Source organism: Panthera pardus, unplaced genomic scaffold (genome assembly GCF_024362965.1).
Source record: "Panthera pardus isolate Hobbes unplaced genomic scaffold, ASM2436296v1 HiC_scaffold_26, whole genome shotgun sequence".
NCBI lineage: Eukaryota > Metazoa > Chordata > Mammalia > Carnivora > Felidae > Panthera > Panthera pardus.
Genome location: NW_026526832.1, coordinates 33904679 through 33917526, shown reverse-complemented (window position 1 = coordinate 33917526; position 12848 = coordinate 33904679). Strand labels below are relative to the sequence as shown.

The following is a 12848-nucleotide window of genomic DNA, read 5'->3' as shown; positions in this document are numbered from 1 at the left end:
GAGTGGTAGCCTATTTGTCACCAGATACTTAGTTTGACCTACCAGCTTTTAGCGTGGACATTTGAAAATATATTGGGTCTTCTTAGCTTCCCAGATTGCTTTTCATGAAGGACCTTACAGTCATGAACTTATCGTACATGATACTAGTCATGAATTTATCATACATCAAATTGGTTTTTTGAGATGATTTGTTTTCTAAGGGGAACATTCAGTGCTCTGGTGTTTATTTTGTTTGCAGATAAAAATGCTTAATTCTACATCCTGCCTGCATTATTTAAAAGGATTAGAATTGCCGGGGTGCCTGGGTGGCTCAGTCGGTTGGGCGGCCGACTTCGGCTCAGGTCATGATCTCGAGGTCCGTGAGTTCGAGCCCCACGTCGGGCTCTGTGCTGACAGCTCGGAGCCTGGAGCCTGTTTCAGATTCTGTGTCTCCCTCTCGCTGACCCTCCCCTGTTCATGCTCTGTCTCTCTCCGTCTCAAAAATAAATAAAACGTTAAAAAAAAAAAAATTTAAAAGGATTAGAATTGCCATAAATCCTGTCGGTAATGTTAAAATTGTCTTAACTTGAAAAGATACTTCAAGTCTCGTGCAAAACGAAGCAACTGTTCTAAATGAAGTAATTTTATGAAGAAAAAAGACCAGTTCATCTCGAAGGTCAATGAGAATTTGATTTCCTTTTTTCTCTTTTAAATTCGCAGATTAGAATACAACGTACAATATTTCGGTGTACAAGTAGAATCACTGTATCTCAACATTTGAAAAAAACTGAAAAGGCAGCACTGCTACAGGGAGGAACAGCATTACTCACACCTCTGAGACTCCACCCTTGGGTTCACTCTAGTCGTTCCCCCCGCCCCCACTCCAGAGTGATCACTGTCCTGACTTCTCACTCCGTAGGAGCTCGGTGCGAGTTGCTGGGTTCTGTACTTTATATGCATGGCTCATTCTCTACCGCGCCTGGCTTCTTTCCTTTAACGTGATGTCTTGAAGATTCATCCAGGTCGTTGCAGGCAGAGCGTTCATTGCCTTGCTGCAAAGTGCTCCTTTATGAGACTATATCAAAATTTACTTGTCGTTAATGGTATTTGGGTAGTTTCCAGCTTAGGGCTTTTGAAAATAGCGTTATTAAGAATGTTCTGGCACGTGTCTTTATGTGGACATCATGTACATTTCTGTTGGGGATATGTAGCTAGGAATGGAGTTGCTTCACCAAAGAATGTGCACATGTTCAACTTGAACACTGCCAACCAGGTGGCCAAAATGTTTGTCTTTAGCAGGGTCCTACCATATCAGAAACGTTAGTTTCTCTGAAATTCCAGAAGCCTTAAAAAAAAAAAAAAATCTTACTTGAGTTACTTGATAACTTTCTATTTTTATACTGTGGTTATTTTCACACACCTTTCACACACCTTCTGGGTTATAAACTCCTTGAAGGCATTGTTTTATTCATCTCCACCTTTCCCAAAGTACCTCGCGTAGACTCTAGATTTAACATTTTTTATGTGAATGGATGAGTAAATGAGGCAAAATTATATGTAGTATTAATTTCAAAGATGTTTATAAATGGCAAAACTAGAAATAGCATAGCAATTAAACTACGGGGGTGATCTAAAAGTGAACAGCATACATTTCTTAATAATAGCTCACAGATTTTCCTGAATTCTATAAGAGAATCTTACATGCAGTCATATGGGAGAAGTTGAGTTGTGCATTTTCACCTATTAGACTTAAGCCTTGGTATCACCGGCCACGCAGAAGCACGTGAACGTAGCGAAACAGTAAGCTAAACTTGGTAGCCATGACTTTGAAGGTGAATGAGAGGGTGTGGTGAGGAGGCGTGGGAGGGAGGTCGTGCAGCAGAGCAGACACGATGGCTCTGTAACTCCAGTTTGGGTCACAGCTTTGTCCCTTCCCCCAGGTTCTTCTGTGACTGGCAAGAAGTAAGGATTTCGCTCTGTCATGGGGAAGGCCAGGAGGAGTTTTATGAGCCAAATGGAATTTTAGTGGCCTTTTTATTTAGCGTTATTACTGTTTTAAACTGCTAAGAGGATAGTAAGGATTTATGGCTGTTTTCCTCTTAATGCTTTTCTCCACATTCCAAATTTTATTCGGTGAATACATATTACTCTTAAAATCAGAAAATATTTTCTAAAAGGAATTTATGTTGCGAAAGTTGCTACCTTGATTATCTTTTATTTCAGTCTTGGCCTACCTATGAGGATATCTATAAAAAAATGATTGAAATGGCCAAATTCTTAGATTTGCCACGTTTTCCAGAAATAACTGAAGACTGCTATCTTCATCCAAACATCTTGTGTATGAAATACTTGATGGAAGTCAATCTCCCTGGTAAGTGTGTGGGGTATGTGGTGAGGAAGCTGTTATCGAGTTGTAGAATTATAATGAACAAAATACGGAATCCTCTCGAATCACTGACTATTAGAGCCACCTGACAGGGTCCATAGTAACATGAAGCTTAATTTCACAATCCTTTCTTAAAATATTTCAGACCACGTAACAAGGTTAAAAGGACATTGTTCAGAAATTAAAGAGTTCTGTTTTGATACGAGGGACATGCTTGGTTTTACAGTAAGTTTGCTGAGTGCGATTAAAGTAACAAACGTTTCAATATGTGTTATTAATGACCTAGGTGCCCCCCTCCCGAAAAAAAAAGACACTGCTTTGTCATTTACGTGAAGCATGATTATTACACAATGAATTCTAATTTAAAAAAATCCCAGAAGCTCGCCTATGGTAATGTTTTTATTGTTTGGTAACATAATGCTATTTCCAGTCCCTAAAACAAACGGAGATCAGTCTGGTAGGATCCCAGTGAACTGTCTGAGGCAATGAAACACAAATGTGAAGACAGCCTCGGTAGACCTTGTTCACAATATACCGAGACACAGGTAGCTCGATGGAATCTGCCAATGGAATCCATTCCTGAATTTCTTGCTAAACTAGAAATGTGAGAAATTCAGAACTTATGTTCTTAAGAGAAAATACAAACATGGTGTGCCTATCCTATTGCTTGAGCAATATAAAAAATGTGATTGAATATAGTTTTTAAATGGGGAAGGAAAATGCATATGTTCACGAACAAAGCAATATTCAAAATTGTGTAGTGTAATTTTCACGGTAAAAATAAATATAAATATGTCATAACATAATATATGCACAAATGTTACACCAGGTAATAGAAGGAATACAGGGGCTTACCAAAATGTAACTGACACAGGTCGGCTCATGGCAAGCGTCTGGTTCATGGGCTTGCTGTTGGATAGAGAGGGAAATAAAGTCAAGAGGAAATGGCGACTGAATGCATGCATCAAATTGCAATTTAATTCATTACAATTTATTATGCTCTTATAAATAACAGCTATTCTGCTTAAATTAGTTAAAGTAGAATGTTGCATATCTTATGTACTTAGTGAGTAAAGAAATTTGTTTAGTAACAGTGTTTTCAAAGTATGTTCACTTGTACTATCTTCCTTAATCTCAGCTTATCCTCCCATAACCCATTTTACAAATGAGGAAGTGACTAATCCAGAGTCACAAAGGTAATGATCGAAAGCCTAAATATATAGGCCCTAGCTAGGCCGTCTGGTTTCAAGTGCCACATTATTCAGCTTCGAATGATAGGTGAAGGCTAAACTGAACATATAATGTCTTTGGGAAAGCAGTACATCAAGTTCAATATGCATCGAACCTTCTAGCGTGCTAGCCAGCGTGTCAGCCAGCGAGTGAGTGTATACTCGTAGAGAAGCGCTTGGTCTTATAAGGGAGTTAGTTTCAAGTGACAAATTGCTGTAGAAACACAGACAAGAAACCTGTATGAAACGATAGAAAACTAGTGTGTGGCTGTGAGTTAGGTACCAGAATGTGTCCTATAAATAGTAGATGTCTTAGGAAGCCCAAATAGGAAGAGCTACGCCTTGCCAGGATTCTGCCATCAGTGTTTCTATACAGATATCATTTTTGTGTTTCTTTTCTTCACAAAATGTGTGCCTCTGAGTTCTAGCATCGTACCGCGTCTTAAGATGATAAAACTTGTCTTACAGAGGTACAGTTTAGCGTGGTCGAGTTAGGCAAAGAATTTATTTCACATTTTGCTGTTTTGCTCTTCAACAGATGAAATGAATGATTTAACCTGCCAAGTGGTAAAAATGACTGGAGTAGGAGAAGTGGATTTTCTGACATTTGACCCCATAGCTAAAATGGCAAAAACTGTTAAATATGATGTACAAGCTGTCGCCGTTATCGTAGTAGTATTGAAACTGCTCTTTTTATTGGATGACAATTTAGAATGGTAAGTGTATATCGATTTTATGAGGAAAAAATCGTACTGTTTTTACCTAATTATCAGAGGTAAAGGATTCCATATATTATCTGCACAGAAAATAGAGCCTCTCAGTTGTTGTAGAACACGGGCTAGTAGCGACAATCACTTCTTACAAGAATTTTGACTCAGCCCATTGTCAGAGATTTCATTCTACCTTAGAAGTTATTTGCCTTGCGTTTTCTTGCTATTTTGAGGTAGATACACATGTTCTCATTGCTTCACTGATTCTGGACTTTAAATCATCACACACAGATCCTAAAGAATCTTGTAGTGCTTTATCTGTATGCCTGTAGGCTCCTGGCGCTGTGTGTCTTCAAAGATCATTTCGGAGAGTAAAGGAATCTTGAAGCGTCCCCCCTCCCGAATGCCCGTAAACAATGGCAGGGCGTGTAGGGATTTGCTTCTCCATTCAAAGTTGGCATCGGTGTCAAGTACTATTCTACACTTTTCCTTAAGAAGAATTCGAAATGCAACCGTCTTCGAAGAAGTGATTTCTCAATGAATTGACTTGCTTATTGGTGTTTCCAGGTCTCTGTCTAATACCGCTGAGAAATATAATGAAAACAACAAAGAAGGTACTTAACTTTTTATCATTCAACTTCAAAGTGGTTGCAAGTGATGGATTAAAAGAAGCAAGAGATGTAAGGAGGAAACTTTGAAAAATATGCAAGGACACACATATACACACATGTATACAAATTGTACCTTACGCCAGAATTATTTCTTCATATAATTATCTAATTATACATCTAGGCTACTAAACTTCAGTGATTTCCTACTCTGTGTAAACACCAGCCAGCTTTTTTAGTCCCAGCTTCTCCTCACTAGACCGCGAAGATGCTGGCGCTTCTGGGACTGTGCCGTCTGTTCTAACGCCTCGGCCTTTGCTCACCCTGGTCCTTCCACCTGAAATGTTTTCCTTCCTACCCCCCTCCTCCCCCGACCCCTGGCGAAGCCGCCTTTATTCTCCGAACTTCTACCTTCCCTTCACACCCGCTCGTGACCCCGCCACTCCCCAGATCGGAACTTACCACTCCTGCCCAACCGCTCCCGAACAAACTTCTGTTGGAGGTTTCGCACGGTGAACTAGAGCTGGTGGGCAAGGTATGTGCAGCCCTGGTAGGTGGCCAGGACCTGGAAAGTGCTAAGAAAAGCTGGCAGAGAGTAAGGGCAACGTAAGCGATAGCGAGAGAGAGAGGTAGATTGTGAGCTCCAGAGGGAGGGACCACGTCTTTCTTTCTTTCTTCTTTTTTTTTAAATGTATCTTACTGCCTAACACAGTGTCTGGCCTGGGAGCAATTCAGGGCAGTTTGGAAAATATATGAATTCTTAAATTCAATTCTAGTTTCTTAGTTCCCTCACTAGGATTTATGTTCATTGGTTTTTTTTTTTTAAATTTCAGCTTTATTATTGGGTTATAATTGACATATAAGATTGTAAGATATTTAAAGCGTGTATCATGGTGATTTGATATTTGTTGGCACTGTGAACGGATTCTCTCATCTGGTTAATTAACACATGTATCACCTCACATTTTAATCGTGTGTGTGTGTGTGTGTGTGTGTGTGTGTGTGTGTGTGTGTGAGACAGAGAGAGAGAGAGAACATTTAAGTCCTATTCCCTTAACAGATTTCCATGATGCAATACAGTGTAATCAACTACACTCACCATGTTTTACATTAGATATTCAGACCTTATTTATCTTAGGGCCAAAACTTTGTACCCTTTTACCAACCTGTCCCCATCTCCCACCCCCAGCCCCTGGAAACTACTTTTCTACTCTGTTTCTAAGAGTTTGACCTTCCCCCCCCCCCCCCCCCCCCGCAATATTGCACATACATTGGTTTTAGGAGCTTGGATTTAACGGTAGAAATCAGTTCGTGAGTTCTTTCCAGAATATGTGCAGAATACTTCTTTCTGTACATTGCTTCATGTCAGTTTCGACACAGAGTGGAAGGTTGAACAAAATGTCTTCTAATGTCCCTTCTCAGGCTAAAGGGCCATCATAGACTGTGTAGACATTTAGAGTAAACAGAGGGCTCTGATATATCATCTGCCCTGTGATGCTCCAGATAAATCCCTGCTGTCAGCGGGGCGAGTGTCGCCGTCCCCACCCTCTCTGCTTCCCTGCTGTCCACCGTCCCCTGCCTCCCCACATTATTGATGAGGAACTTGAGGTTTAACGAAGTTGTGGCTTATTTAAGTTCACAGAACTTTGTGTTGCATGAATCACTATAGTTTTTCCCTGTCCTCGTAGCTAGTTTGGTAATTCCTGCTCCTCTGTGGCAATATGGTCTATGATGCCATATTGAATTCAGTGATGATGATACTGGCCATTTGAAAAGATTCTTAGGTACACATTGAAGGAGACTGTCTTCATTAGAAAATATATAAACAAATTCAGCCTTGGGGCACCTGGATGGCTCAGTCGAAAGAGCATGCAACTCTTGATCTCAAAGTCGTGAGTTCGAGCCCCATGTTGGGTGTTAGAGACACTAAAATAATCTTCCTTTCCTTTCTTCTGATTCCCTCACTCTATAATCCTCTTTTCTGATTTACCTTTAATTTTGTTTTTTTCCCTCTGAAATCATCCCATCCCCCCATGTGGATTGAGTAAAAGAGTGAGGAGTGAATTCTTATATTCGACTACATTCAATTCTGTTGTCTCTCTAACCTCGACATCTTGAGCACACACTCATCCCAGCTATTCAGTACAATCCCCTTTCTTACTTATCTCTAGATTCTCTGGATTCGGATTCAGATTGGGAAGAACAGGAATAGGAACTGATGAAACTGGAAGTCCAGAGTCAACTATTACAGTGCCATTTCGCACATTTATCAGTCATTTGTTCCTTAATTCAAAAGTATTCGCAGACATATCGGAGCCTCACCGTGTGCCGGACGCTATGCTGGGTGTTGGGTTGGGAAGAAGAGTCATGATTGTAGTGACAGCTAAAATATGTCCTCTCTTCTTAAGGAGATGATAGTCAAATGTAGGAGAAACAGGCATATACAGAGATGGTTTTAGTATAATCTAGTTAGGGCCACAATATAGGTAGGAACTTAGTGACGGATTGCTCAGGAATCATGTGGGAGTACAGACACAGTGGCTCCTTAATCCCCAAAATGTTGACTCCATAGTGTTTGTTTGTGTCAATGAATGAAGACTCAAATGAACAAGGTATGTGGTTATAATGTGACTTATTTGGCTACTAATCATGGATTTCATTTCTTTCAGATAAGCCATGGTTTGATTTCAGAAAATGGTACCAAGTTATGAAGAAATCTATTGATGAGAAAAAACAAGAATGGGAGGAAGCCAGGGCAAAGTATGTTATCTCTTCTAGTTCTAGATTTACCTACTTGATTTCTAGGTCCGTTACCTTCTATTTGAAAGCTGAAGTTTCATTAGTTAGACTCATCAGCACTGTGACATTTTTTCTAGAAATACTAGCCCATATATCCTAATCAACTTTGTTTTTTGTGTTCCTATTAACTCGACTCCAGATTTTATTTGGATGTCACCAGTGTTTCCATTAATGTCCTATTTCTAACCTGGGATCCAATCCAGAGCACCACATTGTACTCAGTTATTAATTTTTTATAATTTGCATGAGTCTCACCTCCATTTCTAATATTCCTCCTTCTTCCCCTTTCTCGAAGTTGAACATTTTTCATCTGCTTTCCAGTATCACAAAGACTACAGATATCAGTCTGACACAGGCAGTTGGAATATTCCCCCAGATAAAGATCCCCACAAAAAGCAAAACAGAAGAAAACTGAAAGAGAAGATATTTAATTCAGTCGGTCTCGCCATTTGACTTTGAACCCTCGTTCTGATGTAGGTTCACTGCGATAGAGTGGAAAGAGCGTAGCCGTAGAGACGGACAGTGCTGGGTTTGAATCCTGATTGCATACAGACTAGTTGTGTGACCGTGGGCAAGTTACTTAATTTTTTAGCCTTGGTGCACTGAAATTTGGATCGCTTGTAAATTTTCGTAGACATTATATTTTATATAACATAGAGTACATTTCTGTTGATCTCTGGTTTGAAGAGTTTTATATCGATTCTTAGAACTTTGAGTCTTTACAAGACTTTGAAGAAAAAATTAATGTCTGTGTATTGTATGTAAATTGAGAATAACCCTCATTTGATCAACTAATTTTGTATACTTTGAGAAAAATAAAGGCTCCTCAAATGAGTTAAAATGAGAATTCATTCAACTCCAGGTTCCTCATCAATGAAATAGGGATAATAATGCCTGCTTTGTGCTCTAAGACCTAAATTTCACTTTTCACAGGTAGAATTTTTCATAGGTAGAATTTTTCATCTACATTTGAGAGAGCTTTTAGATAGAGAAACAGACTTGTGGAGCTGAATGAGGCCCTGTGGGGAGGAGGATCCTTGCCAGAAAGGGGAGAGGTGTAGCAATTTCTCGAGATTCAGGTTTGACACAGTGATGGAAGAGAAGAGGTGGGGCGGGAACTTCTTCTGACAGCCTGTGGGGACCCAGGAAACTGGGTCCTTCCTCTTCCTTGTCAGAGAAGGAAGGTCTCCTCAGTCGTTGGGTCTCAGCAGGTAAAATACTAGCAGCAAGAACAGGAGTTTGTTCCGTTGTCTCAGGTTATGTTGGAGAACCAGACGTTGGGCCTTTTATGGTGCCAGCAGGCCGGCCTGACCGATCCTGAGAGGCTAGGTATTCAGGGGCCGTGCCACTTGGCGTCTCGGTGGTAACTAGGCATGCATTAGCTCAAACCAGGCACCGACTCACACTTCAGACATAGCTGTTAGAACCCCAGCTGATATTTCAGCGTTCAATTGCACATCAAAGACTTGCTGACTTTTAGCTACTCTAGGGGAGAATTTACTGACCAAAGAGAGGATGTCTGTTTTCAAAATGGCATCTTCAAAATGGCTGGGAGAACAGCGCCCAGGGAAGAGACTGTCCAGGGGATCTGTTACCAAAATCCTTCTTCATAGAGTAGGTTCTCTGAGCTAAGTGAATCACTACTGACCAGTGCTTGGGCACACAGCCCCTTTGTGTGCAATCTGTTACCTGTCTGTCTCACCCTACCCCACCCCTATTGTTGATGTAAATTTGTAATTTTTTTCTCCCGTTATTCTGAACATCATCTTCCATGTTGTCAGAGGAATGTTAAAGTGTCTCCTGTAGCTAAGTATAGGTCACTATGTATGAGATCATGAAAAACATTAATAAACAGTAGTTGAAAGCCTAATCACAGCTTAAGAGTTTGTCTTCATGACTTCCAGTTGTTACAGAAGATGCTGGGAAGAACATGAAGGAAAATTTAAAAGCATGTGCAGAAAATCTTTGCAGCCTTTTGGGTGAGGCACAATTCCGTAGATATGATAACAGAAGTGTGATCTATAAAAGAAAGAAATTCTAAGTTGGACTTCATCAGAAGAAAGAATATCTATCCTCAAAAGACACTGTTAAGAGAATGAGAAGCGATACAGTGGGAGAAAATATGTGCACATCACATACCTGATAAAAGATTTGTTTCTAGAATAATATTAAGCATTCTCATACAGTAAGAAAACAGACAAAAAACCCGATTTTTTAAATGGACAAAAGATTTGAATTTCACTACATACTTCACTAAAGAAGATGTATGGGGCCCCTGGGTGGCTCAATCAGTTAAGCATCTGACTCTTCATTTTGGCTCAGGTCATGATCTTATGGTTTATGAGTTCAAGCCCCGTGTTGGGCTCTGCACTGAGAACAAAGAGCCGGCTTGGGATTCTCTGTCTCCCTCTGTCTCTGCCCCTTCCCCCTATGCACGCACATGGGGTCTCTCTCTCTCTCTCTCTCTCTCTCTCTCACACACTTTCAAAAATAAATAAATAAACATTAAAAAAAAGAAGCAGCAGCTGACCTTATTTAAAAAAAAATTTTAAAGATGTATGAAATGATGCTCAATATCATTAGTTAATAGGGAAATGCAAATTAAAACCACAACAAGATATCATTACACACCAGTTAGAATGGCCAAAACCAAAGCGACATGAACAAAAAAAGACCATACCAAATGTGGGCATTCAAAATGGTTCAGCCATTTTGGAAGTTTGACTGTTTCTCATAATGTTAAACATACATTTAAACATTAATAACACTATGTAGTAATTTCACTCTTACATATTTACCCAAGTGAAATGACAACTTCACGTAAAAATCACCATTCGAATGTTTGTACGGGTTCCATTCACAATGGCCAAAAAGTGGCGACAACCTAAATGCCCTCCAGCAGGTGAATGGATAAACCAAGCGGAATATGTCTGTACAATGAGATACTGTTCGGCAGTGAAAGGAACAGACTTCGGATGCATCCACAATACGAATGACTGAAATGCATTATGCTGAATAAAAGTCCCCAAAGGTGACATGTGGTATGATTCCCTTTATATGGCATTCTGGGAAAGGCTAAATTCGAGAGATGGAAAAACATCAGTAGTGGCTCGAGATCAGGGACGTGAGAGCGTGAGGAGGGGTTGTCTGTGAAGAGGCACGGGAGACGTTGGGTCGACGGGCCTGCTCTGTATACTCACCATGGTGGTCGTTACGCTGCTGTGTGTGTGTGTGTCTCAGCCGGCCGACCTGTACACTGAGCTGTGGGGGAGGGGGGGTATGTAAATTATACCTTAGGTTTTAATAGTTGGGAAATAGAATGGGAAGACTGGTGGGAAGGATATAGGATTCCTACAGAAAACATTAGGACTTTGTGACGTGCCTCTGTTTTTTGTAGCTTTTATAGTTTGGGGAAGAGGTAAGCAAAGTACAAATTTAAAGAAGGAGTGTTTAGACAGTTAAAATGTCATTTTACATCGCTTTTCCCATTTTCTAGGCGTATGACCCCAAGGAAATAATGCCTTCTTGATTATAGCACAATTGCTACCTGTAGAGGCATTTATTATAAATGCATAAGAAAATCTATCTAGATTAGGTATCACAAGGAATTTTTTTCTTAATTTTTTAATGTTTATTTATTTTGGGTGGGGAGAGGGGCAGAGAGAGAGGGAGACACAGCATCCGAAGCAGGCTCCAGGCTCTGAGCTATCAGCACAGAGCCCGATGCAGGGCTCGAACTCACGAACCGTGAGATCGTGACCTGAGCCAAAGTCAGACGCTCAACCTACTGAGCCACCCAGGCACCTCCACAAGGAATTTTTAATAGCGGGTTTATCCACTGATTGGGATTAAAGCATTTAGGAAACTTCTTTATTATTTTCCCCCCTGAGTACATTGTTAACGCTTATTATTTAAGAAAATAAATAACAAAAAAGATATTTGAAAGAATCACAAACTTGTTTCCCATAAGTTTCAATGACAAGCTCTCGGATATATTTTAAATGTATGGTTCACTAAAATTTAGTTCGTACATAATTTTCAGGAAAACTGTCACTTATCAGCATCGATCGCATCACTACATCAGAAGCTTGGTGCTGACTGTTCACCTCGTATGAGTTACCAGAATCAGGACACCTCTGATTTAATCCTCAGCAAAAGGGCAGTTGGCCAAGGCACAAAGAACAGTTGTTTCTTAGGTGGTTTCACTTTATGAGAACAGACAGCAAGAGAATTTTATGGTGAAGGAAACCATTTCCACATTTTTATATAATTCATAGCTTCGTCAGGACCTTATGACACCTGGGAGAGTTTGGGGATGAGCACGTCATTCTGTTGGCTTGCTGTCACCTTCAGCGCTCCTCACTTACATCTATGACCTAAGTGCTACAGACCCGTGTCAGTAGGTCATTCCAAGGCAGAGGTACGGCACTGAACAGCAGGAATTTCAGAGGTCGCTTCAGAGAAACTTTTCTGAACTGTGTTTAGGTCCATTTCTTCTCCATCGTACTCCGCATGTTTTTCTGTGTTGTGCAGGTATCTGTGGAAAAGCGAAAAGCCACTCTACCACTCATCCATTGACAGAGCAGTGGCATTTAAAAGAAGAGGTGAGTTGCGGTTTCTGTTAATGCCCCGTAGCATCACCATGTAGAAAAGCTAAATATCTTGACTTGAAAAGGGCGTGCCTAGGGGTGCCTGGCTGGCTCAGTCAGAAGAGCATGCTACTCTTGATATGGGGGTCGTGAGTTTGAGCCCCACTTTGGGTGTAGAGATTGCGTTAAATAAATAAAAATAGTTAAAAAAAAAAGTGAGTGCCGAAGGAACTTTTTTTTACTTCTTCAACAAGCGTTTCAATGCACATCCAAAGAAACATCATCATCTGCAAGAAATCTCCATGGGAATCTATTTCAGGAACGTTGCATTTTTTAAAACAGAACTTAAGTTCCCACCAAAATCTGAAATCCTATCTTTCTATGACACTCAGAACTCTTTGGTTTGGAGAATTGCCTTTAGGTTGTCTTGTTAATTTCCCCCCCCGCTAATTGTGGTAAAAATACATAACATAAAATTTACCATTTTAGTCTTTTTTAAGTAGTTCCCCAGTGTCCCTCATCCAGTCTGTTTCCCTTATTGTTTTCGC

General features: G+C 40.3%; 1 protein-coding gene across 4 annotated transcripts in view; it reads left to right on the top strand.

Annotated features, from left to right (window-relative positions):
* Nucleotides 1-12848, top strand: part of TAF1B (TATA-box binding protein associated factor, RNA polymerase I subunit B) — a 67476-nt gene that overhangs the window by 48067 nt on the left and 6561 nt on the right. For all 4 annotated transcript variants that reach the window (XM_019452311.2, XM_019452302.2, XM_019452358.2 and 1 more), the window contains 5 exons: nucleotides 2203-2350; nucleotides 4133-4310; nucleotides 4872-4918; nucleotides 7582-7672; nucleotides 12245-12315. In XM_019452311.2, the coding sequence (XP_019307856.2) occupies nucleotides 2203-2350; nucleotides 4133-4310; nucleotides 4872-4918; nucleotides 7582-7672; nucleotides 12245-12315 (535 nt within the window). The remainder of the gene's footprint in view (nucleotides 1-2202; nucleotides 2351-4132; nucleotides 4311-4871; nucleotides 4919-7581; nucleotides 7673-12244; nucleotides 12316-12848) is intronic.